The sequence below is a fragment of the Macrobrachium nipponense genome, chromosome 7 (genome assembly GCF_015104395.2).
Source record: "Macrobrachium nipponense isolate FS-2020 chromosome 7, ASM1510439v2, whole genome shotgun sequence".
NCBI classification, from domain to species: Eukaryota; Metazoa; Arthropoda; class Malacostraca; order Decapoda; family Palaemonidae; genus Macrobrachium; species Macrobrachium nipponense.
Window position 1 is genome coordinate 80,654,903 of NC_061109.1, and position 26,810 is coordinate 80,681,712.

The 26,810-nt window shown below is 38.4% G+C and overlaps 1 protein-coding gene across 5 annotated transcripts in view; it reads left to right on the forward strand.

Moving 5' to 3' along the window:
• Window positions 1-8,668: 8,668 nt before the first annotated feature.
• Window positions 8,669-26,810, forward strand: part of LOC135217755 (diacylglycerol kinase 1-like) — a 37,267-nt gene continuing 19,125 nt past the window's right edge. For 2 of the 5 annotated variants that reach the window (XR_010315187.1, XM_064253764.1), the window contains exons 1-17: window positions 8,669-8,858; window positions 10,947-11,205; window positions 13,555-13,725; window positions 14,440-14,562; window positions 15,252-15,301; window positions 16,322-16,396; window positions 17,004-17,123; window positions 17,334-17,451; window positions 17,647-17,852; window positions 18,099-18,278; window positions 19,061-19,177; window positions 19,423-19,564; window positions 19,922-20,046; window positions 21,247-21,387; window positions 21,902-22,057; window positions 22,914-23,127; window positions 24,552-24,733. Coding sequence is in view for 4 of the 5 variants with exons in the window: in XM_064253764.1 (XP_064109834.1) it covers window positions 8,694-8,858; window positions 10,947-11,205; window positions 13,555-13,725; window positions 14,440-14,562; window positions 15,252-15,301; window positions 16,322-16,396; window positions 17,004-17,123; window positions 17,334-17,451; window positions 17,647-17,852; window positions 18,099-18,278; window positions 19,061-19,177; window positions 19,423-19,564; window positions 19,922-20,046; window positions 21,247-21,387; window positions 21,902-22,057; window positions 22,914-23,127; window positions 24,552-24,733 (2,544 nt within the window). In the remaining variant the exon portion in view is untranslated. The remainder of the gene's footprint in view (window positions 8,859-10,946; window positions 11,206-13,554; window positions 13,726-14,439; window positions 14,563-15,251; window positions 15,302-16,321; window positions 16,397-17,003; window positions 17,124-17,333; window positions 17,452-17,646; window positions 17,853-18,098; window positions 18,279-19,060; window positions 19,178-19,422; window positions 19,565-19,921; window positions 20,047-21,246; window positions 21,388-21,901; window positions 22,058-22,913; window positions 23,128-24,551; window positions 24,734-26,810) is intronic. The other 3 variants (XM_064253765.1, XM_064253766.1, XM_064253767.1) reach the window with 3 other exon arrangements.

A 26,810-nucleotide genomic window follows, 5' to 3' on the forward strand; every position in this document is an offset into this window, starting at 1 on the left:
TCTTCATTCTCCCTTGTACATTCAGAATTCATCTTCAAGTATGTTTTTGTGCGAATCCTATTGAATCCTAGTTTAGCCTCATTCCCACTAAGAATCATTATACAGAGGCTGAGAAGTAGACAATATGAATAAATTTGTGATCGTACAATGCTTCAGTTCTTCGTGGTCGACAAGTTTGTCAAAAATTCTACTTTGCAGAAAGGGCAACTTCATAAATATTTACGCAAACATGCACACACTCACTTGCAACTTGGAGAGAGAGAGAGAGAGAGAGAGAGAGAGAGAGAGAGAGAGAGAGAGAGAGAGAGAGAGAGAGAGAGAGAGAGAGAGAGAGAATTTCTATTGCTTGCTCACTCAGCCAAAACTGGGCTCGAGAGAATGCCCGGGGTGCATCAGTTTCTTCTTTCATTCTGAACATTGAGGAGGAGAAGGAGAAGTAGGGGGGGATAGTAGACCCCCTCCTCTTCTGTAAGGGCATCACCGGCCCCCTCCTGCCATCCCTCCTTTGTCCAGGGTCGGGTTGAAGCAGCAGAGAGGCCACGAGAGAGCCCCCTTTGCCAAGGGCGTCGCGCTCCTGACGGTAATTATAATTTCAGTGGTGTGCCGAAGGCGAGATTTCGAATTCCCATTTTTTATTTTGTGATCTTTCTTTTCATTTTCGAGTTTTATTTTATATATTCAGAACGATATTTATTCTTCTTTTCGTTATGTATTTATTTTTGAAAGAGAGATAGAGAAAAATATGACAGTACAGTATAAAACGAAAGACTGTGAGGCAGGTCCATGAACTTCGTGGTTTCTTCTAGGTATTAATAATAATAATAATAATAAATAATAATGATAATAATAATAATAATAATAATTATTATTATTATTATTATTTTTGATCTATCACAGTCCTCCAATTCGAGTGGGTGGTATTTATAGTGTGGGGTTCCGGGTTGCATCCTGCCTCCTTAGGAGTCCATCACTTTTCTTACTATGTGCGCCGTTTCTAGGATCACACTCTTCTGCATGAGTCCTGGAGCTACTTCAGCCTCTAGTTTTTCCAGATTCCTTTTCAGGGATCTCGGGATCGTGCCTAGTGCTCCTATGATTATGGGTACAATTTCCACGGGCATATTCCGTATCCTTCTTATTTCTATTTTCAGGTCTTGATACTTATCCATTTTTTCCCTTTCTTTCTCTTCAACTCTGGTGTCCCATGGTATTGCGGCATCAATGAGTGATACTTTCTTCTTGATTTTTTCAATCAACGTCACGTCTGGTCTATTTGCACGTATCACCCTATCTGTTCTGATACCATAGTCCCAAAGGATCTTTGCCTGATCGTTATCTATCACTCCTTCAGGTTGGTTCTCGTACCACTTATTACTGCAAGGTAGCTGATGTTTCTTACACGGGTTCCAGTGCAGGGATTTTGCTACTGAATCATGCCTCTTTTTGTACTGGTTCTGTGCAAGTGCCGGACATTCGCTTGCTATGTGGTTTATGGTCTCATTTTTCGTATTGCACTTCCTACATATATGTTATTTCCGCCTATCGTTCTTTGAACATATCTGGTTCTTAGGGCCTGATCTTGTGCCGCTGTTATTCCTTCAGTTTCCTTCTTGAGCTCTCCCCTCTGTAGCCATTACCATGTGTCATCGCTGGCTAGTTCTTTAGTCTGTCTCATGTATTGTCCGTGCAGTGATTTGTTGTGCCAGTCCTCTGTTTTGTTTGTCATTCTCCTGTCTTTGTATATTTGTGGGTCTTCGTCTACTTTTATCAGTCCTTCTTCCCATGTGCTCTTGAGCCACTCGTCTTCACCGGTCTTCTTATATTGCCCCAGTGCTCTGTTCTCGATGTTGACGCAGTCCTCTATACTCAGTAGTCCTCTTCCTCCTTCATTTCGTGTTATGTATAGTCTGTCCGTATTTGCTCTTGGGTGTAATGCTTTGTGTATTGTCATATGTTTCCTAGTTTTCTGGTCTATGCTGCGGAGTTCTGCCTTCGTCCATTCCACTATTCCTGCGCTGTATCTAATTATTATTATTTTTTCCTCTATCACAGTCCTCCAATTCGACTGGGTGGCATTTATTCATAGTGTGGGGTTCCGGGTTGCATCCTGCCTCCTTAGGAGTCCATCACTTTTCTTACTATGTGCGCCGTTTCTAGGATCACACATTTCTGCATGAGTCCTGGAGCTATTTCAGCCTCTAGTTTTTCTAGATTCCTTTTCAGGGATCTCGGGATCGTGCCTAGTGTTCCTATGATTATGGGTACAATTTCCACGGGCATATCCCGTATCCTTCTTATTTCTATTTTCAGGTCTTGATACTTATCCATTTTTTCCCTGTCTTTCTCTTCAACTCTGGTGTCCCATGGTATTGCGACATCAATGAGTGATACTTTCTTCTTGATTTCGTCAATCAACGTCACGTCTGGTCTTTTTGCACATATCACCCTATCTGTTCTGATACCATAGTCCCAAAGGATCTTTGCCTGATCGTATTCTATCACTCCTTCAGGTTGGTGCTCGTACCACTTATTACTGCAAGGTAGCTGATGTTTCTTGCACAGGCTCCAGTGGAGGGCTTTTGCCACTGAATCATGCCTCTTTTTGTACTAGTTCTGTGCAAGTGCCGGACATTCGCTTGCTATGTGGTTTATGGTTTCATTTTTCGTATTGCACTTCCTACATAAGGGAGAGATGTTATTTCCGCCTATCGTTCTTTGAACATATCTGGTTCTTAGGGCCTGATCTTGTGCCGCTGTTATCATTCCTTCAGTTTCCTTCTTTAGCTCTCCCCTCTGTAGCCATTGCCATGTGCCATCGCTGGCTAGTTCTTTAGTCTGTCTCATGTATTTTCCGTGCAGTGATTTGTTGTGCCAGTCCTCTGTTCATTTTTTCATTCTCCTGTCTCTGTATATTTCTGGGTCTTCGTCTACTTTTATCAGTCCTTCTTCCCATGTGCTCTTGAGCCACTCGTCTTCACTGGTCTTCTTATATTGCCCCAGTGCTCTGTTTTCGATGTTAACGCAGTCCTCTATACTTAGTAGTCCTCTCCCTCCTTCCTTTCGTGTTATGTATAGTCTGTCCGTATTTGCTCTTGGATGTAGTGCTTTGTGTATTGTCATATTGTTTTCCTAGTTTTTTTGGTCTATGCTGCGGAGTTCTGCCTTCGTCCATTCCACTATTCCTGCGCTGTATCTGATTACTGGCACTGCCCCATGTGTTTATGGTCTTTATCATATTTCCGGCGTTGAGTTTTGACTTGAGTATCGCCTTGAGTCTTTGCATATATTCTTTCCTGATCGTGTCCTTCATCTCTTGTTGTTTTGTATCCCCTCCTTCCATTATTCCCAGGTATTTTTATCCCGTCTCATCTATGTGTGTGATGTTGCTTCCATCTGGTAGCTTTATCCCTTCAGTCCCTGTTACTTTGCCCTTCTGTATGTTGACTAAGACACATTTTTCTATTCCAAACTCCATCCTGATGTCCCCAGATACAATCCTAACAGTCTGGATTAGGGTATCTATTTCCTTGATGCTCTTACCATACAGCTTGATGTCGTCCATGAACATCAGATGGTTAATTCTGTTGCCTCTTTTCTTGAGTGGGTACCCAGCATCCATCTTCTGCAGTACTTATGTCATGGGAATCATGGCTACTACGAAGAGTAGTGGGGACAGTGAGTCGCCCTGGAAGATCCCTCTCCTGATATTAACCTCTGCTAGTCTTATTCCAGAGCTTGTAAGTATTGTATTCCAGTTGCGCATTGTATTTTTGAGGAAGCTGATGGTGTTTTCCTCTGCCCTATATATTTTCAGGCATTCTATTAGCCATGTGTGTGGTATCATGTCGAAGGCTTTCTTATAGTCTATCCATGCCATGCTTAGGTTGGTTTTCCTTCTCCTACTGTTCTTCAATACCATTTTGTCTATCAGGAGCTGGTCTTTTGTGCCCCTACACTTCCTTCTGCAGCCTTTCTGTTGGTGGGGGATGGTGTTTGTCTCCTCTAGGTAATTGTATAGCCTTTCACTGATGATACCTGTTAGTAACTTCCACATTATTGGTAGGCAGGTGATAGGCTTGTAGTTGCTGGCTACATTTCCCTTACTCATGTCTTTTTGTACTAAGGATGTTCTTCCAGTGGTCATCCATTTGGGTGCATGGTGATTTGAGATACAATGCTGGAGTTGTTCTGCTATTCGTGGGTGTATGGCCTCGAAGTTTTTGAGCCAGTATCCATGGACTTCATCGGGACCTGGGGCTTTCCAGTTTGGCATTTTCTTTAGTTGGTGTCTGACTGTGTCTGTCGTGATCTCTGTGAATCTTTGTTTTATTCTCCCTGTTTCTTCTTCCTTGACTTCCTGGAGCCATGTTGCATGTTTGTTGTGTGATACTGGATTGTTCCATATGTTTTCACAGAGTCTCTTACTTGGTTCGGCTTCAGGAGTTTCTTGGTGGTTGTCTTCCCCTCTTAGTTGGGTGTATAGTCTTTTCTGGTTGGTTCCGAATAGTTTGTTCTGTTGGTATCCCTTATTCCTGTTCATGTACCGTTGGATCACATGTGCTTTGGCCTTAAGAGTCTGTTTTACATCTTCTATTGTTTGTGTTTGTTTTAGTCCCCTCTCTTGTACTTTGTATTCTAGTTGAGTTCCTCCCTTGTTTTCTTGCTTCTTAGCCTTTTTTCTGCCATCTCTTTCAGTTTACTCAAGTCAGATCTCATCACCAAGAGTTGGTTTTCCAGGCGCCTTTTTTAAGGAGGTCGCTGTTTTGGTCTCTGTTGGGTTGGTTGTGTTGGTGGTGTTGGTGTTCGTATCCCCATCAGTTCTGCTACTAATCTTGCTCCTACATATGCCAAGTTATTTGTTTCTGTGCTATTGGTGGTGTGTATTATTTCCATTATTTCATTGACCTCACTTGTTTTCTCCCTTAATTTCTTGGTGTTGTAGGCTTTCATGGAGGGGATCTTTGTTCTCTCTGTATCTGGCTCCATCCATTGTCTAATCTTTTCTACCCATTCCGTCCTCTCTGTTACTTCGTCGGTGTTTCTTCGTGTGTCGTTGTTTGATACCTCATCATCCCTGTCGTCTTCTGTGACATCGTCTCTCAGTTCGTCTTCTTGTAATTCGTTGTCGTGTGTCATTTCCCTTTCCAGTTCCTCTCTTTCTGTTGGGGAGAGCCAGTTCTTTTTCTTTATGTTCCTTACTTGGTCTGCCAGCCTGCTGACCTAGTTTGGGGGTTTGTTATTCTTTTCTCAATTCCCAGATGTTTTTGGACCAAACCTTCTTCTTAATCCATATCTCCATCGGGTTGCTTCTGATGTAGCATCTCCATATTTCCTTATTTTCTTCTCTTGTCCATTTCTTCCTCTGGTTTGCTTCTGTAGCTCCAATCTCAGGCTGTTGGTTACTGTCGTTGTGGTGGTCAGTTGCTGGATGACGACCTCCAAGTACCTGACCGTCTTCCCCTTCAATTGGGTTGAATACCTGGCTGCCGGACGAAGCTCCTCTGTTGCCAGAGGTTCCATTTACGTCGTTGTCGTTTATTCCTTCATTTCTTTCCATCATTGCTGAGTTTTGCTATTTAACCCATAGCTGGACCCTACCCATTCAGGGATAGGTACTCATTTGCAGCTGAGTAGACTGAGGAAATTATGGTAAAGATCCTTTCCCAAGGAATCAACGCCGAGGGGAGCGGTCACCCATCCAACGACTGACCAGCCTCAATGTTGCTTAACCAGTTAATTGACGACCTATTATTATTATTATTATTTATTATAATTATTATTATTATTATTATTATTATTATTATTATTATTATTATTATTATTATTATTATTAATACAAGAAACGCTAGTCTTGTCAGGCTATTATTATTATTATTATTATATTTAACAAAATCTTAAAACATATAAAATAATATTAATGAATAAAAGCAGTAAATAAATCAACATTTTCATACAAAATTGAAAGCAACAATGCCAGTCAAACAAAACTGAGATGAGACGAATGGCCGCCAAAATCCACCCCCCCCCCCCCGCAAAAAAAACTGCGATCGATTCCTTATCAAAATCTCATCAGCCAATCATTGGCCCATATCCCACCCCTCCACGACATTTGATCGAAATTCGTCGAAAAGTGGCTGAGATATCGTGAAGACAGATAAGTGAGTTCGTAAAGTCCCAGGTATGATATGGGGAGCATTCATTATTTTAAGAAGTACATTGGAAATATGTACAATTGTTCTCAAAAGGAAACTTGGTTCATAAAAATCGTTCAGTAATACACACACACCTCAGCTTGTCCCCTTTGAGAGAGGAGTAGGGGTCTCTACAATGCATTACCCTTCAGGGTCTTAATAAACACTTAAGGATGAGCTAACTATCCCCGTGCCCTTTCCAGTTCTCAACCCTGACTGCGACCCACTGCAGTGGACTATATTCAAGGTGCATAATTCACTGCATGGAGCACGAGAGGTCAAGTTAGCGTTAGGAGAAATGGGCCCGTATTGCATCGCCCTCGTTTGCAAATGTTCAAACTCCAGACCAGAACTTTTTTGTCGCTTACTTGAGGAGTAAGCCTACAAAGTACTTTGTTGTAGTTGTTCTTGTTATTGTTTAGGGGGTAGAAAAGGTCTATGGACGAATCTAAAAAAAAGGTCTGAAAAAGGTGTTTCGCATTGAGGTAAAGATATACAGGAATTTTAGGATAGGATAGTTATGATTTATTTATTAGGATGGAAATGTGAAAAATATAATTTGCATGTCACACAGTACAGAAAAATGATTTGTAATGAACTATAGTGTATTTATTTTAATTTCGTTGGCGAAACAACGCTCCATTTGACCGTAGATTTGAGCGCGCGCCTCGAGTAAGCTGTAGGTCGAATAATGCCTCTACAAAATACAATATCTCCCTCAGGCTAAAATAATCAACAGTACAGAAAAATGATTTCTAATAAAACATAGCATATTTATTTTAGTTTTCGCTGGCGAAACAACGCTCTGTTTGACCATAGATTTTAGCATGTGCCTCAAGTAAGTTGTAAGTCTGATAATGCCCCTTTACAAAATACAATATCTCCCTCAGGCTAAAATAATCAGACACCTGTCAGTTTAGGCTTATCTCACCAGAGCCTTTCCTCTTCTTCCAGACTCCAACAAGAAGCTAGGAGATGTACTTGAAGAGTTTACGGGAGGTGGGCCCCTCTCCAAAGGTAATAGTCCTAGAATGGGGGGGTAAGGGTTAAATTCCTCTTGGAGTTTATTCATTTTATTTTTAATTATTAATTATTAATTAATTTATTAATTATTATTGATTATTATTGATTTTATTTAAATTATTATTATTATTATTATTATTATTATTGTTATTCAGAATTCAAAACCACAGTAGTGTAAAAAAGAATAGCTTTTAATTCTCGATATATTATAGCTTCGTTACAGGGTTGCCTTGTTTCATTATTATTATTATTATTATTAATATAAGCAATAGTATAACTTCATCTGAAGATTTCACCGTATGTACCAGTTGTCGAGTGTTATTATAAAAGCAGTTTTCATAACTAATGGTCTATTGTCGTGAGAAGATTGTTTTATGATTATTCTTCATCACCAAAAATGTTTATTATTATTATGATTATTTTATTGTACATTTGTGTTTTTGTATATCCATTGTATGTCTCCCACTTGTTTTTTAATTATGTAAATCCTCAATTTTAATCTTTTTACTGAACGACATCAGCTACGAAAGACTCTGGATCTTCGTATTTATTTTTTTCCGCCATCTTGTTTCCTTAGCACAGAGCAGCCATCTTGAAATGAGAACCCCTGAAGAACTCTTGTTACCATCATGATGTTATCCTCCATTTTGTTTTCATTGTAAAAGTTGATGCTATCGATATTGTTTAGTTTTTCCACTGGCAGGGTACCTGGTACAAGTATTTTTAAAGTGAATCGTAGAGCCATTCTTTGAACATCCTCCATTTTGTTTTTCTGTAAAAGTCTACGCCATCTTGTTCAGTTTTTCCACTGGCAGGGTACCTGGTACGAGAATATCCCAGACGATTTCTCTCAACATACCTTTCATTACCTCCATCTTGTTTTTCCTTGTAAAAGGTTACGCCGTCTTGTTATATTTTTCCCGTTGTAGGATATCAACTTCCTTGGGTTGATGGATGTTTCCTCATGAAGTGAGAATCCCATAGGAGCTGTGCTGCCTTGCTTTACTTTACTCCATGTGTTTTTTTTTCCAAGATTATTTTTTCCTTCATAATGAATCGACCTCAACGTATTTCTGCTCTTTATTTGTCCCCACCACTTTGTTTCCCTTTGGTGTTAATATTTTAATATTTCCTCCATGAAGTATATTGACTATGAAGCACCTTCAACCCTCCATAAATTTCTTTTGCCATCTTTACCTTTGGTAGATCTGTTTTCCTTAAGAAGAACATTCTATTTTAAACTAGTTTTATTTTCCCCATTCTCATTGACATTGATCAATGAAAGCGTAAACTCATCAGGGTGACCAACAGATTTTGACCTATTTATTTATTTATTTTTGTAGAGCACTGCCTCTTTATGGGTACATCTTGAAGTGGAGTTCGAATTTTGTTTCATAGCAATGAGTTATGCCATTCTATTCCTTTTTTTTTTTTCTCCCCCTGCCGCAGGACATCGACTATGAAGGGTTCCGACTCTTCATGGACACTTACCTTGAAGTGGAGACCCCAGAGGAACTCTGTCGCCACCTCTTCCTTTCCTTTGTCAAACGTCCAAGACCGCAACCTGTCGAGCCAAAGTCTATCAAGGTGAGACAACCTTGTGTCTTCCTTAGAAGTCAGCCCTCAAGTGCCTTGCCAGAGAAGGTAAAATTATCGCCAGTACTGTGTTTTACACTCTTTCCCTTCGCTGTTTTTCCTTAGGGGAAGAAAGGACTCCCTGAGAACGTTAAAGAAATCATCTAAAGCGATTTCAATCTGTCCAGGACACAGCTTGTGCGTTGCAAGAGCAATACAGGCAGTCCCCGGTTATCGTCGGCCTCGGTTATCGGCGCTGATCCTCAGTTATCGCCGCCAATAACAAAGGATCGGTTCAGATAACCGGGGAATGGTACTATTATCGCCGATTTTCGGTTATCGGTGATTTTCGGTTATCGTCACCCCCGTTGGGAACGGAACCTCCGTCGAAAACCGGGACTGCCTGTACTGGAAGACGAATGGCACGATAGGGATTTCTTTTCTGGAAGAGAACAGCTGTAGTGAATGTGCTGATTGCCGGTGTGGGAAAGAATGCATGACCATCAACAAAGGGTTTGTTGTATGAACCAAGAAGAATTTGAGTTTGTGAAATCATTCAAGACAGTTTTACAGTCACTGGATGTGTCCTGAGAATTTGGAAACCAGGCGGGGTGGATGAGTTGAATCACATTATAAAACCTAAAGTGGTTCAAGGAGTCAGGAAGAGAAGTATGACGCAGGACTGACAATCATTCTTTGGACAACGATCATGAATTCTCTGAAGGAAGAGGCCGCAGAACACGAATAAAACAAAGTCAGTGAAAGAACCAGGGAAGGAGAGGAAAAATGGGTATCTCTTAGCTGAGACAGTAGAAGATATATTGAGCCTGGGAGTTTGTATGCAAAAGCTTCAGGTGAACAGGTGGAATTGCAGAGACAGTTGTGCTCCAGGCAATAATAGAGAAATGGTGAGGAGTATGATTTCAGAAACTGACGAACCGTTATGAATGATTAGAAATGTTTCCTTTTACTTCGTGTAAGAAGGGAGAGAGAGTATAAAAACTGCAGCACAATGGAACTGTTATATCGTATACTTTTAAAGAGAAAGAATTTGTGTTTTGTGACAAGCTCTACGTACCTGCTTCGCTCTGCTCTTCACTAGAGTAGAGTCGCTTGTATGACTGTGGAGTGCAAGGCAGAGGAGATTCTGTTGTAAAAAAGGGTTAATGCGAGAGAGTAGAAGGCAAAGGGATGACAGATGGTACAAGTCTACTCTTATTCTTGGCCTCCTCTTCTTCATTGTGTAACAAATTTCATAGTGTAAATATTCCGTTGCTGAAGAAATAAATTTTTGATAAGAATGAAATTGAATTTTGTATATGTACACAGTCAACCCCCAATATTCACCGATACAATGTTATGTTACTGTCACCCTTTCCCACCATTCAGAAACATCTTGCTTCATGAAAATAAGAATGATGAAATTGTATGAGACATTTTTATGGCTTTTTTTGCATTAGAACAACCATTCGTTGTTTGCTAATAAACAAAGTCTTTTTCGTTGCCCGGAATAATTCCACAATACATGCCGGTATGCACTTCTTGATATAGCGCATCAGACCAAAACCGCTTGCAATCAGGAGCCCGGGAGGCACTTTGTAAAAGTTTACTTCAGTTGCACCTGTCATTTTGACTGTTGGATCTCATTCAGGGGCTTGGAAAAAGAAATGGCCTGCTCACATTTATCAGGTAGCTGTGGGAAGCACAAGTTAGACACCAGGTCTAATTGTATCATTGCTGTCTGGGCAAGAGTTGCAACTGAAATAGAATTTTACCTGGTACTGTCCCTGCACTGAACTTACTTATTTCCACCCCAGTGTATTTATATGTAGAGTATGTACGTTCATGCAACATCCTCTTAGTAATTTGGGCCATTTTATCCTCTCATGCATTTTGGAAACAAATTGGCCTGTCTTTACTCTGTCTTCTTAACCATTCACAGCCTATTCAGGTTAACTCATCATTTCCCCTACATTCACATGTGTTGAGAGTTTTCTCTAAGGGTGACCCCACTTCTCTAAAGAATTGCCTTCCCCACCAGTCTTTTGAATGTTACCCCAGTGAATACCAAGGGGTCTATGCTTCTGTTACTTCAGCAACATCCAAATTTATTGTAGATTTTTCCTGGGCGTGACTTACAACGACTCTTCCTCTAAGGAAATGGCGGTGATGTCTTCAGCCACTGCGTGTGCCCCCATCACCTCCCACAATACGTCCGGAGGTTCCATCAGCAATCTAGCTACCTGCGCTGTGGGCGAGAGCCTCTCTGGCGGAGGAGGCACTGGGAGTAGTGCCGGGGGTGGTGGCGGCAGTTTGGCCGACAAACTTCACGGCTTGACTGAGAAGTTTTCCTCTCTCGGCCACAACCGTTCGGACTCCGAAGCCTCAAGCCGGACTCGCACAGGTATGAGAAATGGTAATTGGCAGCAACTCTCTCTTTTGATGATGTGGGCTTTGTGTCTATATAAATAAACTTGGTGCTAAAATAACATCATATGTGTGGTGTCAGTAAAGAGCTAGAAGTTAACTGATAGGAAAGATGCTGTTGGCATTTTGCAAGTGGCCTTGTTTTACAGAATACCCCTTCTGTCTTTGTAGTGGTACATTAAACGGCATTTAACATTTGCCTGGTAAATAGAAAAAGTACAGCAATGAGAAAAATAGCCAAGCCAAGATTAACAGTGTAGAGATATTACCAACTTTGTGAATACATAGTATTAGTAGAAATAAGAAAGTATAATCACCTAAATTTTGTAAAATTGCAACAGAAGACTCCTGACTTTCAGATCAAAAGAGGGTAATATACTAAATCTAATCTCTTAAGAGGCTTGATGTAAAAATTACAAATGAATATATATATATATATATATATATATATATATATATATATATATATATATATATATATATATATATATATATATAAATCCCCATTTTCATTGCTGTCTTGTTTACCTGATTTCTGAGCCTATAACATAGGGAATAATTTTTGAAGATCAGAACGTGCAAATCATTCATACTGGCCACATTATGCATTTTATAAAAGCAAATTTTCATTTCATTTCACTTGCATAGCAACTCAGTTATGATGCTATTTCTTGTCACGACTCAAGGGAATTGTAGGCTAAAGCTGGCAAAAAGAAAACTAAATTTTTTTTGCTTTTGAGGTAATGCTGACATGCAGTCCAAGGTTCTTAAAAAATAATGCATCATAAAATTCACATTTTAATCAATGTTTTATCTCGGTTAGCAGGAAAACTTCTAAAATATGAGTGTTATTGATACAATACTTTAATATTTCTTTTGCACACAATACCAAAATGGTAAGTCTGTTTAAAAAAGTTATTGAAATTCTTCTATTTAAAAAAAAAAAAGTTGTTTTACTTGATTACAAAGATCTGTTGGGACCTTTACTCCTGACCTCAAGGTCTAAACAGTCATCACCTTGTCTGCTGTCCTCCCCTCCCTCCATGAATGTAATGTCTACTGTTACTGTATCCCAATAACTAGTTCATTCAGAAAGACACATGGATGTGTTGGAAGCCAACAATACCTTTGCCCTCGATGTGTGTGCGATACAATTTCCTCTTTCAAGTGGTTATTATCTCAGGTATATTTTAGTCTTCGTAAAACTTCACTTTAGTGGGGCACATTATTGGGTATGTTTTTATAAGTAAAGTTTCAGGTTTTGGGAGAAAACATAAATTTGCTCAGAAAACCTAACCTAACGTTACCTAGGGCTTATGCCTAGGCTACGTGTATGCTTTTACAGTAATGGAGTATGCAACTAAAGTAAGGTTTTACTTGGTCTTAATTGGTTAGTACTCAAATGGCATTTATTATTTTTTTCTTTCTGAAAGCATTTGCACTTACATGAACCTAAGGGCTCACTGTTTTATCCATTATGAAAGCAGGTTTTCCCTCTCATTTTCAAATAGTTCTATAACATTTTTGCCTTACATTTGTGATTTTATTTGAAACAAAGTCATTTTCAGAATTAAACATTTAAAAAAAATAAAACCTTTTATGACTGGTATAGTTTCCTGTGACAAATTCATCCCCATGAGGTGTCGCTGCTAATTCGGGTTGAGGCGTTAAATTTACTCGTTTGATTTTAAGAAGTCCCTCGCTATCGTGCCTGGGGTCAGCTCTGTCCCGGTTTGAAAATGGTCCTGGAAGTAAAATCGTGGTGGTAGCATTTTTGAGAGTTGTGACTACTGCTAACATTGTGATTCCCAATAAGGGATGTCTTTCCATTTTAGCAGAAAACACAATAGTTGATGTAGCCCGTAAGAACTTGTGTACAGTTTAACTTTGACATCTGTCGTAGATATCTTGGCAGTCTGGATTTTAAATCAATAAATCAATAATTGACAATTACTGATGTAGGAAAAATAAAGGCCAAAAGTGCTACATAACAGAAAGCAATGATAATCTTAATAATAAAAATAAACAAATAAACTCACCCTTGACTTTAATCAAACGTAAGTTCCCCACATCTTAAAGCGTCCTAATAAGAAGCTCTCTTTTCATAGTTATCATGAAATAACATTTCACAATCTTCAAGACAGTCCATGAAGGCCTGTCTGGCAGAGTCCAGGTTTCACCCGCACCAATGGGCTGACCTCTGGGGTTAAGAGTCTCTGTGCTCTTGCACACAGAGTCAGCTCTTCCTAACAACAGCAACATCAGTCACCACTGCAAAGCTACAAGCTCCACTGAGAGTGTCTCTGTTACGTCTCTTATTTTCTTTCCCTTCCCCTAGGTAGCATAGGTGCATGCGTCCACCCAGTTGTGACAGTGACTCAGACCAACAGCTATACTGACACAAAGGTTGAAAAAAGTACAGACTCTTCCCCATCCCATTCACAGATGTCTAGATCTTCCTCAAAAAAGTCCAATAATTCCCTTTTAGTTACTAATGGAAAACTGGAAGGTAAGATGCCACAAAGTTCCTGTGTATTTTGATAGTAGTTTTCTTGTTTTGTTTTCTGAAGTACGTAGATTCTCTTCCTCTCTGATAACTGATTTGATGTAAAGAGTAATTGAGTGTTCTTGAATACTGGAACTTATGAAAGATATTTAGTTATTTGAGGTTGGTTAAGAAAACATATATGTACACTTTTAATGTAAAGTAGATCTTACATGTAATTTTTAGTACCTTTAAGAGTTAACAGTATTAATTCAGTACAGTATATTACAAGATTGTGTCCCTTAAAGAAATCAGACTTGGTAGCATGTATCTAGCGTAGCAGGGTTCAAAGTCTTACCATCCTGTTGGTGGGGAGGGGGGGCGGGGGAACTCTGTACCTTTCTACTCTGAGGGGAGAGAGAAACCTTTAGTTTCAAAGTACCAAGACCACCATTCCCACCAAACAATGTTGTATCTTGTTAGTTTAGGTTAGGTTAGGAAGGTTACTGTAGTTAGTGTGTTCCCACCTAACGATATTGTGCCTTATTAGGTTAGGTTAGGTTCGAAAGGTTACCGTGAAGGTTCGGTTAAGGCAGGTTCATTAGGGTATTGCAAGTTCATTTGGGTACTGCAAGTTCATACCCCAGGACGGTAAGATTTAGAATCCATCTCTCAATTCCCCGAACACACGCACATTCTTCATCCACGTGATCTGTTGTTCTCGTGTTGATTCGGCAGAAATTAAACAACTCGTAAGAAAATCCAGCAGTATTGAGGTCCACACAGTTCGTGTCAGCCTAAAGGATATCATATGTTATTTAACGTTGCTGGAAGGAGGCAGGCCTGAAGATAAGCTGGAATGTAAGTAAAATGCAGTGCAGTACAGTACAGTTACAGAACAGTACCATATTTTGATCAGTGGTTTTGGAATTACAATGCATGTATGTGTTTAGTTTCAAGCATCTGCCTTTAGACTGCTACTTGAAGAATTCAGTGTATATATATATATATATATATATATATATATATATATATATATATATATATATATATATATATATATCTCCAATAAGAGGTCGAGGCTAGTCCCCATCATGTAGCATATATATATATATATATATATATATATATATATATATATATATATATATATATATGTGTGTGTGTGTATATATATATATATATATATATATATATATATATATATATATATATATATATATATATATATATGAGTACTTTTGATATAGCTTAATGTTGACACGTGCACAAGCAGATGAGGCTTGTGATTATAAAGAGAGAGAGAGAGAGAGAGAGAGAGAGAGAGAGAGAGAGAGAGAGAGAGAGAGAGAGAGAGAGAGAGATAAATAAGTACCATAGATCTAAGGTGTGACTGTTTGGCTGTGTATCCAAATGCTACTAGGTTGCAGGCATAACTCTGAGTTTGTACGTTTATATGTGCATTTTTGCTTGTGTGATGTACACATGAGTTTCTTTGTGTGCGTATATACACGAGTGTTTGCTAAAATAACCTCTCCTCAATTTTCCAGTTATGTTTCGGCTGTACGACACTGATGGCAATGGCGTTCTTGATACCAATGTGAGTATTCATTTCATTTTGTAATCTTGCCGTGTTTCTCCATAATTAATCTTATTTTTGCTCTATGCACAGGCCATTCTATTACTTGACCTGTGCATTATATCTTCCTTAATATTAATAACGAGGTCGATAGCGTGTGCTATGCTGCGCTGGAACTTTGTTCTTCCTGTCATGTGTCCCCTACCCTCCTGATCCCCTACCTACCCCGCCTCCACCCAAGCCGACAAACAAGAAATATCCACTTGTCTTTTATTACAGATTTTTAACTGTAAATATCCACCAATTATATATACATACTTATATAGTATATCAAACAAAACTATATTCATTAAAAGCATATCTTAAAAAAATGGAAGTATACTGAACAGGAAGAAACTCCTAACTACAGCTGAACAGTTTCCCCAATAACTTAAAACAGAAATATAAAATACCAATACAGGCAGTCCCCGGGTTACAACGGGGGTTCCGTTCTTGAGACGTGTTGTAAGCCGAAAATCGTTGTAAGCCGGAACACCAAAAATCCTAAGGAAACCTTACTTTTAATGCTTTGGGTGCATTCAGAACTATGTAAAGTGCATTCTTATTGCATTTGTCATAAAAAAAACCTTCAAATATTGATTATTTTGTATTTTGGTGTCATATTTCTTCTGCCAGATCAGTGTTGTAGGCGTCGTAACCCTGGAAATAATTTCTGAAGAATATAATTGAAAAGCACCTTAACCTCGGAACGTCACAAGCCGAACCCGTCGTAACCTGGGGACTGCCTGTAACTTGATCATCAGTATTATCTTTTAAAGAGTGAAATACATATTTTCTATAAATAATAGACCCAAGAAAGGTATTTTCAGATGTAATTCAGACAGAGTAAATCAATGAAGTAACTCACATTCCATAGACATACATAAATTTTTTGAAGGAATACTTCATTTAGAATAACTCATGGGTGAAAATGAATGAGTCTAATAATGAGCCGTGAGACGGTTAAAATGCCACTAATGTCACACATCATCTCATCCTCAGGAGATGGACTGCATTGTGACGCAGATGATCCAGGTAGCAGATTACCTGGGATGGGACGTCACAGAGCTACGACCTGTAAGTTAATTTTCAGCACAACCACACTTCTGTATACCAGTGAAGGTCTCTTACGATATAACAAGCCATTACAGTGGTACCTCGACATACGAAGGCTCAACTTATGAAAAACTCGAGATACGAAAGCAAATTCGAAGATTGTTTTTGCTCTACATACGAAAATTGTTCAAGATACGAAAGGTTGTTGCTGTAAAGTCCCGAGATTCGCCCGGACCACCGATAACAATTTTAAAACTCGCGCGCCGCCAACTTAGTAGACTTGCCACCATCCTCCCATTGGTTCCTGATGCTAGTCACCGCCAAAATTTCCTGCTCTCCTATTGGTCAGCATCTCTCCCATGATCCCATCATGCATCGTACGTAGCGGCGTGCTTTTTCGGCCACTTGGCGGCATCATCGATATAACAAGCCATTACCTTAATATCACAATTTCTTGGTGGTCGAGGCTGTTTCTTGAGTGGTAGTTGTCACTAGTGGGTGTGAACACCTTTCACTTAGCAAACTTAGAAGTACAGTACTATGTCATCCTGAAGAGATTTGTGACACATTTTGCAAAAAAGCATATATGATATACTGAATCATAAATGAGCTATACCTTCTTCTCCAGATCCTGACAGACATGATGGCTGAGATAGACTATGACAATGATGGAACAGTATCCTTGGAGGAATGGAAGAGAGGCGGAATGACAACTATCCCACTGTTGGTGCTACTGGGTCTTGACACTGTAAGCTGACAGTGGAAGGAACTGTCATTTCTATTATTTTGTAGTAATTCTTAAAAATGAAGCTTCCGCAGAACATAATGATCATTGTTTTGAAAATGACACATTGTTCCAAATTTAATACTAACACCGTTCTATTAATTGCATATAGATGTAATTCTTAAAATGACCACTTACTTTAGACTGCTAAATCGTTTGTTTGCCTTCTTCCAGAATATGAAAGAAGATGGGAACCATGTTTGGAGATTAAAACACTTCAGCAAACCAGCTTATTGTAATCTTTGCCTGAATATGTTGATGGGACTTGGAAAGAAGGGTCTTTCATGTGTTTGTAAGTATTGTCAACACTCCATTTTGAAAATTTCTTGTTATTTTGTTACATACTAAAAGGTTTCATTCAGTAAAGCAGTTTGTAGAGTACTTTTAGTGACCGAGAAAGCTTATTTTATTGGTATGAACTAATCAGAGACCTAAAATTTCAGTGATATGATAACTGAGACTAATGAAAACCTCCATCACTTTACAGTCTGTAAGTACACAGTCCACGAAAGGTGTGTCCAGAGAGCACCCGCCTCTTGTATCGCAACGTACGTCAAGAGCAAGAGAACGTCCCATTCCATGTTGCATCACTGGGTGGAAGGCAACTGTCCTGGAAAATGCACACGTTGCAAGAAGACCATCAAGAGTTACAACGGCATCACTGGGCTGCACTGCAGGTGGTGTCACCTGAGGGTGAGTCGCTTCTAAAAGGTAGAGCTATGTCACTTAAATTTATATCTTGACCATTAAAGGATTTTTCAGGGCCACTAGAATTGGGATGCACCACACACTTGGCAGAACATCAGTGACTGCATTCTGTTTAGGGATATTTGTCTCTGCCCGGTACTAAAGTCATTATTCTTTCTACTGTAAAGATATAGTATTGTCTTTCTAGTGGTATTACTAATGCCAGCACTCTAACACCTTTCATAATTACAGCTGCATAACAGATGCGCCTCACAAGTGAAACCAGAATGCACTTTTGGCGAACACAGAATTCACGTCCTTCCCCCAACGGCAATTTGTCCCATCATTCTTGACCGACAGAGATCCATCACCAAAGAGAAGAAGGATTTGCATCGATCAGAGTCTACCCCGGGTGGACTGAGTGAAGGAACTGTAAGTTTTCATTAGAAACTTAGAGGGAATTATAGGGCACCTAGACAGAATTATAGAGTGTACCTACATATTATTGTAACAGTCTGGAATTTCCTGCATCCTGCATCTCATGAAAAATATTTTTTTGGAATGATGCACAAATGACATCACTCATTTCCAAAATGTTAGTAAAACGGAACACATCTCATATGTAGTACAGTATTTGTAAACCACATTTACCATTTTGGCAATGTTTGCCATTGCTATGGAAATTCATGCATCATGATTAATGTTTCCAAAATATAAATCAGCATTTCAAATGAAGACAGAGCTTTGAAAAATTCTCTTCTTCCGTGCTTAATCCCTAGTTGGGGTCGCTGTTTTTTGATGCGCCTTTACCAGATGTTTCTAACACTAATTGGATGGGTCCTATAAGTAGTATCCCAGCTTGGGAAAGCTAAACACATAGTCCCTGTATGGAAATTATTCATTTTGATATGTTTACTTGAATCAGTTTTACGTTCCCCATAAATGAAGGAAAATTAAGAAAATAGAAGATGAGAACAATTGAAACCTTGTTGTTATAAACTGAAGGTAAACTGGATGCTGAAAGTAGATAATTTTACGCTTATTACTGAAATGAGAAGCACAAGATCTGAAAGTGGCAGTTTTAGGATTTGCAGAGTCTTATTTTATATGCTAGTCTTACATTTTTATCTTGTTTTTCATATTGTCCCTTTAATTCTCTTGTTCTTCATATTATATTGTGACCCCATCTTCATCTTGAGTTCTCTCTTTGCCAGGTATCATCACCAATGTCTTTCCAAATCACACCTCTGCCTGGTACTAGGCCACTGGCCGTCTTTGTCAACCCCAAAAGTGGTGGGAGACAGGGAGCCAGGATTCTCAGGAAATTTCAGGTAACTCCTTCAAGACGAAGTCCATTTTATTTGTAATCTACGTATAGTTATCTAAAACAGGATAATCATTTTTTTTTTAAAGTTAGGTAACTACAGGGATTCATTTTTGATAATAAGTGTAAAATGTTCCAGTTCAAGACTTTTTTTAGTCTTGATATCAGGACAACAGGACAATTAATGAAACATTGCTTCATTATATATAACAATTAATACAATATTTCTAACATTTTTCCTTGTTTTCACAGTACCTGCTAAACCCACGCCAAGTTTACAACTTGGCCAAGGACGGCCCAATGCCCGGTCTTCAGCTATTTAAGGATGTGCCAAACGTGAGAGTGATCGTATGTGGAGGAGATGGTACCATTGGCTGGATACTTGAGCAGATGGGTACATTTTAAATTAATTTTCTTTAGTCACGAATATAAATATAAAACTATCACTGCATGGGAAAATATTGCTGTCACATTTAGAAACATTTTGGCACTACTATACAAGTACGTATAAAGTATGATTGAAGTATGATCACCAAATTGAAAAGTCTTATTGTTTCTTTTTGAATATTTATGACCATATATCAATTGAATTTCTTTTAGTTAGCATAAAGTATGACTGAAGTATTATCGTCATATTCAAAAACCTTATTGTTTTGTTTTCTTAATATGTGTATCAGCCCTTGTCACTGATGAATCCTAGACACTGTGTAAATTTTGAGCTTTTGCAATGAAGCTGCATCTTTTATTGCAGACAAAATCCAGTGGACAGAATCTCCATGCATCGGCATCATTCCTTTGGGAACTGGCAATGATCTAGCGCGTTGTCTGCGTTGGGGTGGCGGTTACGAAGGAGAGAGTCTACATAAAGTTCTCAAGGTATGAAGGCTGTATTGTACTGTATAGGGTCTTTTTGGTAGTTTTCAAGGCAGATGACTTTGTCTATGAGCCATATATAGTAGTCTGCATAGAGGTGAATTTTATAGATAGCCTGATTAAACTTATTCACACTCGAGACTTAGACATTCTTAAAAAATGAAAGAATTAAGGCATTGGTAACACCATGAAAGGCAATATAGGAAGAAAACATGAAAATTTATTCTGGCAAAGATGTCTGTTAAAGCATAGTCAAGGGATATTGATTGGATGGAATGTAGCAAAAGTAGAATAATGATTAAAATATCTCATTGTGGCGGGATCACAAGCTTATGAGAAAGCAGCAAATCTCCCCCACATAACCTTAACCTGTCTGGCTATCCAAACCCACCCTCAATCACACTTTCCTTTTAACACTACAAAATTCAGCAGGACAATTAACCCATACCTACATACAGAACAAAAAATCACAAACAGGTACTCACCTCTGGCTTCTGCTACTCAGGGCTAGGCTGTGCTGTCCACTGGATATAGGCTATAGGCTAGCCGACACACAACCACCGCCAGCAACCAAACACAAACCAACCACCCGAGACCCACAACCCCACAAAAACTCAATAACCTGACAAATCACTGCAGACGATCACCAACACCCCGAAAGAACACGACTTACAGAAGCACAACAACCGCCAAAACCAACACTGCCCCAACCACCACTCACAGACACCGAAAATGCACCTTAACCTCCTTAACCTCACCACAACCAGACAGACACACGCACAACAACTTCACAACCCCAAAATCTATCAAATAACACCAAAACAACTAAACACCAAGGATAACTGCTGCCAAAACCGACACTAACTTCACAAGACTTCTCACTCCTTACGACTCTCGTAACAGACTTCCACTGACTAACCACAGAGCGCCACAACAGACATGCTTCTGACCGCCATTTAACCACTCCCATTCATTCTTCCACCAATCTCTCTAATCTCTCTCTTCTCTCTCTACTCTCTCTCTCTCTCTCTCTCTCACACACAACTTTTGGAGATGTTGTCAAATATAAACTATCATTACTCCTCCATATCATGTTATTACTAAATTGTTTACATGGGATTAGGGTACATAACCTGGCATGTTAGTTGCAATAACTACTGAGCTTATAAGTACATGAACATTTTTTGCTTCATCTCCCCAAAGAAAATAGAAAAATCTTCTGTAGTGATGATGGACAGATGGCACATTGAAGTCTCAGAGCAGACGGGTACGCAAGATGATATCGACAAAGTTGGAGATAAGATCCCGTACAACATCATCAACAATTACTTCAGTATAGGTGTGGTAAGTAAAATGCTGCTTAAATACAGACTTAGAGAAGTTTTGTTATTAAAAGGAATAAATTGTATAATATAATAAAGATTGATGTCTCAAGAAATTCAATTAAATTGAAAGTTTAAACCTTTTTCACACAGAAATGCCCTGTAAACAGTCAGCATTATATTTTCTGAAGTACAATTTCCATGGTACATTTTCTGTAGCAGTGGAAAAAAACTTGTCAAACAAGTCATTAGATGTTTTACTTTGTTATTGCAAAAGGGATCATGAATTGTGTTGGAAATTACTCCAAGACTGATTGGACATATGCATTTGTAAGGAATGTGGAAGCAATATCCTTTTTTCCTGACCTCTGTTCTGCTCTTTTATCAGATAAATCTCTTGTCATCAAAGGTGCAGGAAATTATTGCATATTATATAAAAATTGGCTGGCTTTTTAGGTAGAGTCCCATGTTCACACATAACCACACTTTGGTTTTAGTATATATAAGCAGTAGTAATTTATGTGCCTTATCAACAGGATGCTGCTATTTGTGTTAAATTCCATCTTGAGAGAGAGAGGAATCCGGAAAAGTTCAACAGCCGTATGAAAAATAAATTATGGTACTTTGAATACGCCACTTCAGAAACCTTCGCCGCATCCTGTAAAAACCTTCACGAAGATATTGACATCATGGTAAGTCAGTGAAACGGCTTTTAGTTTAAATAGACAACCATTTTTTTCTCAGATACAGCAGAGATGGACTTAACAAGGAGTTGAATTGCTTGTTGCTTGCATTTTGTTGAATCTGAAAGCCTGACCTCCTATACTAAAATTTTCTATAAGGAGATATACGTTGGTAGCATTCCATTTAATCTGAAAGCCTCTCCTCCTATACTAAAATTTGCTGTGATTAAGGCTGGCGCTCAGAAGAGTTGACTAATTTTAGTCAGTCCAGCTTAGTCATCTTCAAGTCACATTGCTCTGAAGGAATTTGTAATATATTTAAAGCCTATAACTTGCATAATGCACAAGTAAACCATATATGTATACGTATAGAAAGGAATCACTGGCAAAAACTTCTGGTACATTTACTAAATGAGCAACATATCAGTCAATATAAATATGTAACATATGCAGTGAATCATGATTTTCTGCATCAAGATTAGGATGTAGTCCATTCTTTAAATGCTCATGTAATATACCTGCATCATGCCAGGAGTTTGTGTTTAATTATATTCGAACTTTTCTTACACCAGTAGTAATTGCAAAATTTGTCATTTTTTATGTTATTTGTGGAATTGCATTTGATTTAGTACATGTCTAAATGAATTTAAAATTTCTAAGAACCAATTTCAAAAATTTTTCCTTTTTTAATCATGGATGCTTTCATCCTACAGTACTTTTTGTATGATTTCTGTGCAGCACCATGGAACACTGAATGTTTACGGAACATTTTGTGTCATTCGCAATTTAGCCTTAAATCTCTACCTGACAGTCATAACTAAAGTGTCCAAAATATCAACCACTAAAACTGGCAATTTCTCATCAGTGCGATGGGGTCTCACTAGACCTCTCGAACGGACCGTCGCTACAGGGTATAGCCTTGCTGAACATACCCTATACCCACGGAGGCTCCAACATGTGGGGCGACAACACCCTGAAAAAACGACACAAGACCAGCAAGAGTAAAAAGAAGAAAGACAGGGAAAGAGAACTGTCCACCTCATCCTTCACTTCGGCTGATCTTAGCACCGCTATCCAAGGTGAGACTGCCCCTTCCGGTAAGCCTTTAGTGAAAAGTCATGGTGAAGAGAACCAACCACTTTCAGGTCTAATGTTAAGGCGTATAAGAATGGATAATGCTGTTTCTTTGCCTTACTGTCCCACATGGCTAACTACAAGAAAGCTTAACATTATGATAGAGCATTTCTTTGCAAGTATATTGTTTCTCACACAGTTAAAATGTTACTTTTTTCATGGAACTTTTGTTTTACAAGCCTTGTCTAACAAGTTTGTTTTGTCAGCATGACAAAGCAGCTGGAGAAGTCCTCAGATTGATGTATATTTAAGTAAACATCTAGCTACCTTCATGTTCTGTACATACTTATTCAGTCAACATGACCAGAGTAGCTGGAGGAGTCCACAAATTTAGGTATATTTTTGTAAACGCTTAGTTGCATTCATGTTCTGTATATACTCATGCAACATTTCACAACAACCTCTGTATAGGCCTACTGCTTGCATAGTGTCTTGTGTGGCACTGTAGACAGCAGTCTTCTTAAACTACTTGTAATACTAATAAACAGAGTATATCCTCACACTAACAATCTATTGTTCATGCAACTCAGGGTTGGTAGGTTTGGAGTAAATAATGGCTTAATACCGAGAATTTGTAGTTTTCATTAATATCTCAAAGAATACTATGGAGGAGTAATGATAGTTTATATTTGACAACATCTCCAAAGGTTGTGTGTGTGTGTGTGTGTGAGAGAGAGAGAGAGAAAGAGAGAGAGAGATTGATGGAAGAATGAATGGGAGTGGTTAAGTGGCGGTCGGAAGCATCTCTGTTGTGGCACTCTGTAGTAAGTCAGTGGAAGTCTGTTACGAGAGTCTAAGCAGTGCGCGTCTGGTGAACTTCAGAGTAGGTTTTGACAGCAGTTATCCTTTGGTGGTTAGTTGTTTTGGTGTTATTTGATAGATTTTGGGGTTGTGAAGTTGTTGTGCGTGTGTCTGTCTGGTTGTGGTGAGGTTAAGGTGGTTGGTGGTGCATTTTCGGTGTCTGTGAGTGGTGGTTGGGTTGTGTTTGGTTGTCGGCGGTGGTTGTGTCGGCTAGCCTAGTATATCTGGCGGACAGCACAGGCTAGCCCTGAGTATCAGAAGCCAGAGGTGAGTACCTGTTTGTGTTTTGTGTGTTTGGTATTAAATTGAACCAATTGTCCTGCAGGTTAAAGGTAACATAAAGGGGAAAGTGTGAGTGTAGGAAATTTTGTCAGCTAGTACGATTAACCTAACTGTGGGGAGTTTACTTGTTTTTTCTAAGCTTGTGATCCCGCCACAATACTAGGAAAATGGGCCTCCTGTGAAGGAATGACCTGATTAGATAACCTATGGCTCCAAAGAAACGACTCATCAACGATTAAAACAAATACTTATGAAAAAAACGATTCAAACCAATAAATCATTGCAGATATTGGGGACAAGCTCATCGAGGTCATTGGTTTCGAAAGTTGCCTGCACATGGGTCAGGTCAGAACGGGACTCAGAGGGTCAGGTCGCCGTCTTGCCCAGTGTTCCTCGGTAGTGATCAGAACGCGCAAGAAGTTCCCGATGCAGATCGATGGTGAACCATGGTGTCAACCTCCGTGCACTGTAAGTATGATTTAAATTCCCTGTAGTGCTAGTAACTGGATAATTTAATTACTAGCACTGATATCATTCTTTATCCGGACTTAATCTAATTTTTGTCAGGTAATTATTACATTTGTTATTTATTTTATTTTATCGTATTATTATTTGGCCTGATTAGGAGAAAGTGAAACTTGGTTTTTAAATGTATTATCCTTGTTTTTTTTTTATTATTTACAGTCTTGCTTTACAGTTTCCCTGCTTTTATATTACTTAATATATATACATATATATATATATATATATATATATTATATATATATATATATATATATATATATATATAGATATATTTATTTATTTATTTATTTATATTTCTTAATTTACATGGCTTTCTGATTTGAAGTCAGTGGCCCATACAGGCCCATATGAAGAGGGTTATCCTGAATTAATAATAATAATAATAATAATAATAATAATAATAATGATAATGATGCTGTTCTATGAATCATTAGTAGTGAGTGAAATTGTGTGCAGAATATAGCAAATTCATATATAAATATTATATATTAATAAAATATAATAATTTCTGATTTCAAAATAAATGTCTAATGGAAACACTGTATCTGACTTCCAATAGCATCATCTAGTTCGACTTCGGATTAGAATAATTATGAAAGAACCTTTGAATTTCGAGGAAATTTGCAACTATTTATCAAAAAGAACTTATTACAGTAAGTAAATCAAAATGTCTAAATATGCTGCCAAATCGTAAATTAGATAAAAAGGGAAACTTTGAAAAATAAAGACAAATTGCATAACTACGAACATGTGTCTGATAACACTGCTTTTCACTGTTGTTGTGATATTCTGATTTATAGTGAAGAGTGCAAAGTTACTATACTCTGTTTTTTTCCATCTGTCCACCCGCCTGTGGTGTTTGCATATGGTAACACTGCGTCCCGGGCTTTAGATAGTTGCGGTATGTGTAAGTTTTAGGTAAATAAAAGGATATCTGGGTGTACAATTGCAACTGAAAAGTATTTTAATAATTTTCTGTATGCGAATTACACCGTTAATATTCGAAATAGGATATCGTTATTATTGTTAAATGTAAGCTGAATGTAACTATCTAAAGCCCGGGACGCAGTGTTACCATACGCAAACACCACAGGCGGGGGACGGATGGAAAAAAACCGAGTATACCTAGTTATTTATTCACAGTGATTTATGTTTATTAATGTGAAATGGTGAGTGGAAGAGCGTAATAGCAATTAAAATGGTTGAAAATTTATAAAACATTGCCATAAATTTGTTTATTTTAGGTGTACCTAGATCTAAGTGCAGTATGCCCTATTTGTTTAATCACTGCACCCATGCTAGCATATTTTTTTTTTAGGTTATTTATACTTTTAATTCATTAAATTTAAACTATATATCCTGTATCTTAAAGGTTTTGTTGGAAAATTTTATGAATTTAATTAGATTACAATTTTTATTCCACTAGAGCAAAGCCAGGGCAAAAAAATTTTTTTTTTAATTAAAATATCATAGGTCATGCCCATGCCTCAGTAGTCGGTTGGGTCAATGTTAATCTTAATACATTAGAACATGTAGGACACTGTCTGTTTATAATATATGATTAATAAATACCAAATTTTTACCCTGAAAATATCAAGCCGACTACCTATTTTTAGGTTAGTGACCTCAAGGCACATTGGTTTAGCATATTTGATGATATAAGAACCCGTTGGGAGCGAGTACCATTAGTTCACCTCCTGTGGGGCACTGTAGGCATTACTTAAATTCCATACTCTCTTTTTTCCATCTTACTTTCCTTAACCCTCTCCTAACAGTTGATTCGTATAGTGCAACTGTGAGGTTTTCCTCCTGTTACACCTTTAAAACCTTTTACTGTCAATTTCCGTTTCAGCGCTGAATGGCCTCATAGGCCCCAGTGCTTGGCCTGTGGCCTAAATTCTATATTCAATTCAGGTCATCATATGTTAGGTGATTATTGTTACTGTTGTACTTAAATGCCTACACGTATACATAACTCGGGCAATTTCCCAACTTTCATCTTGTGTTTTGGGGATTCTCA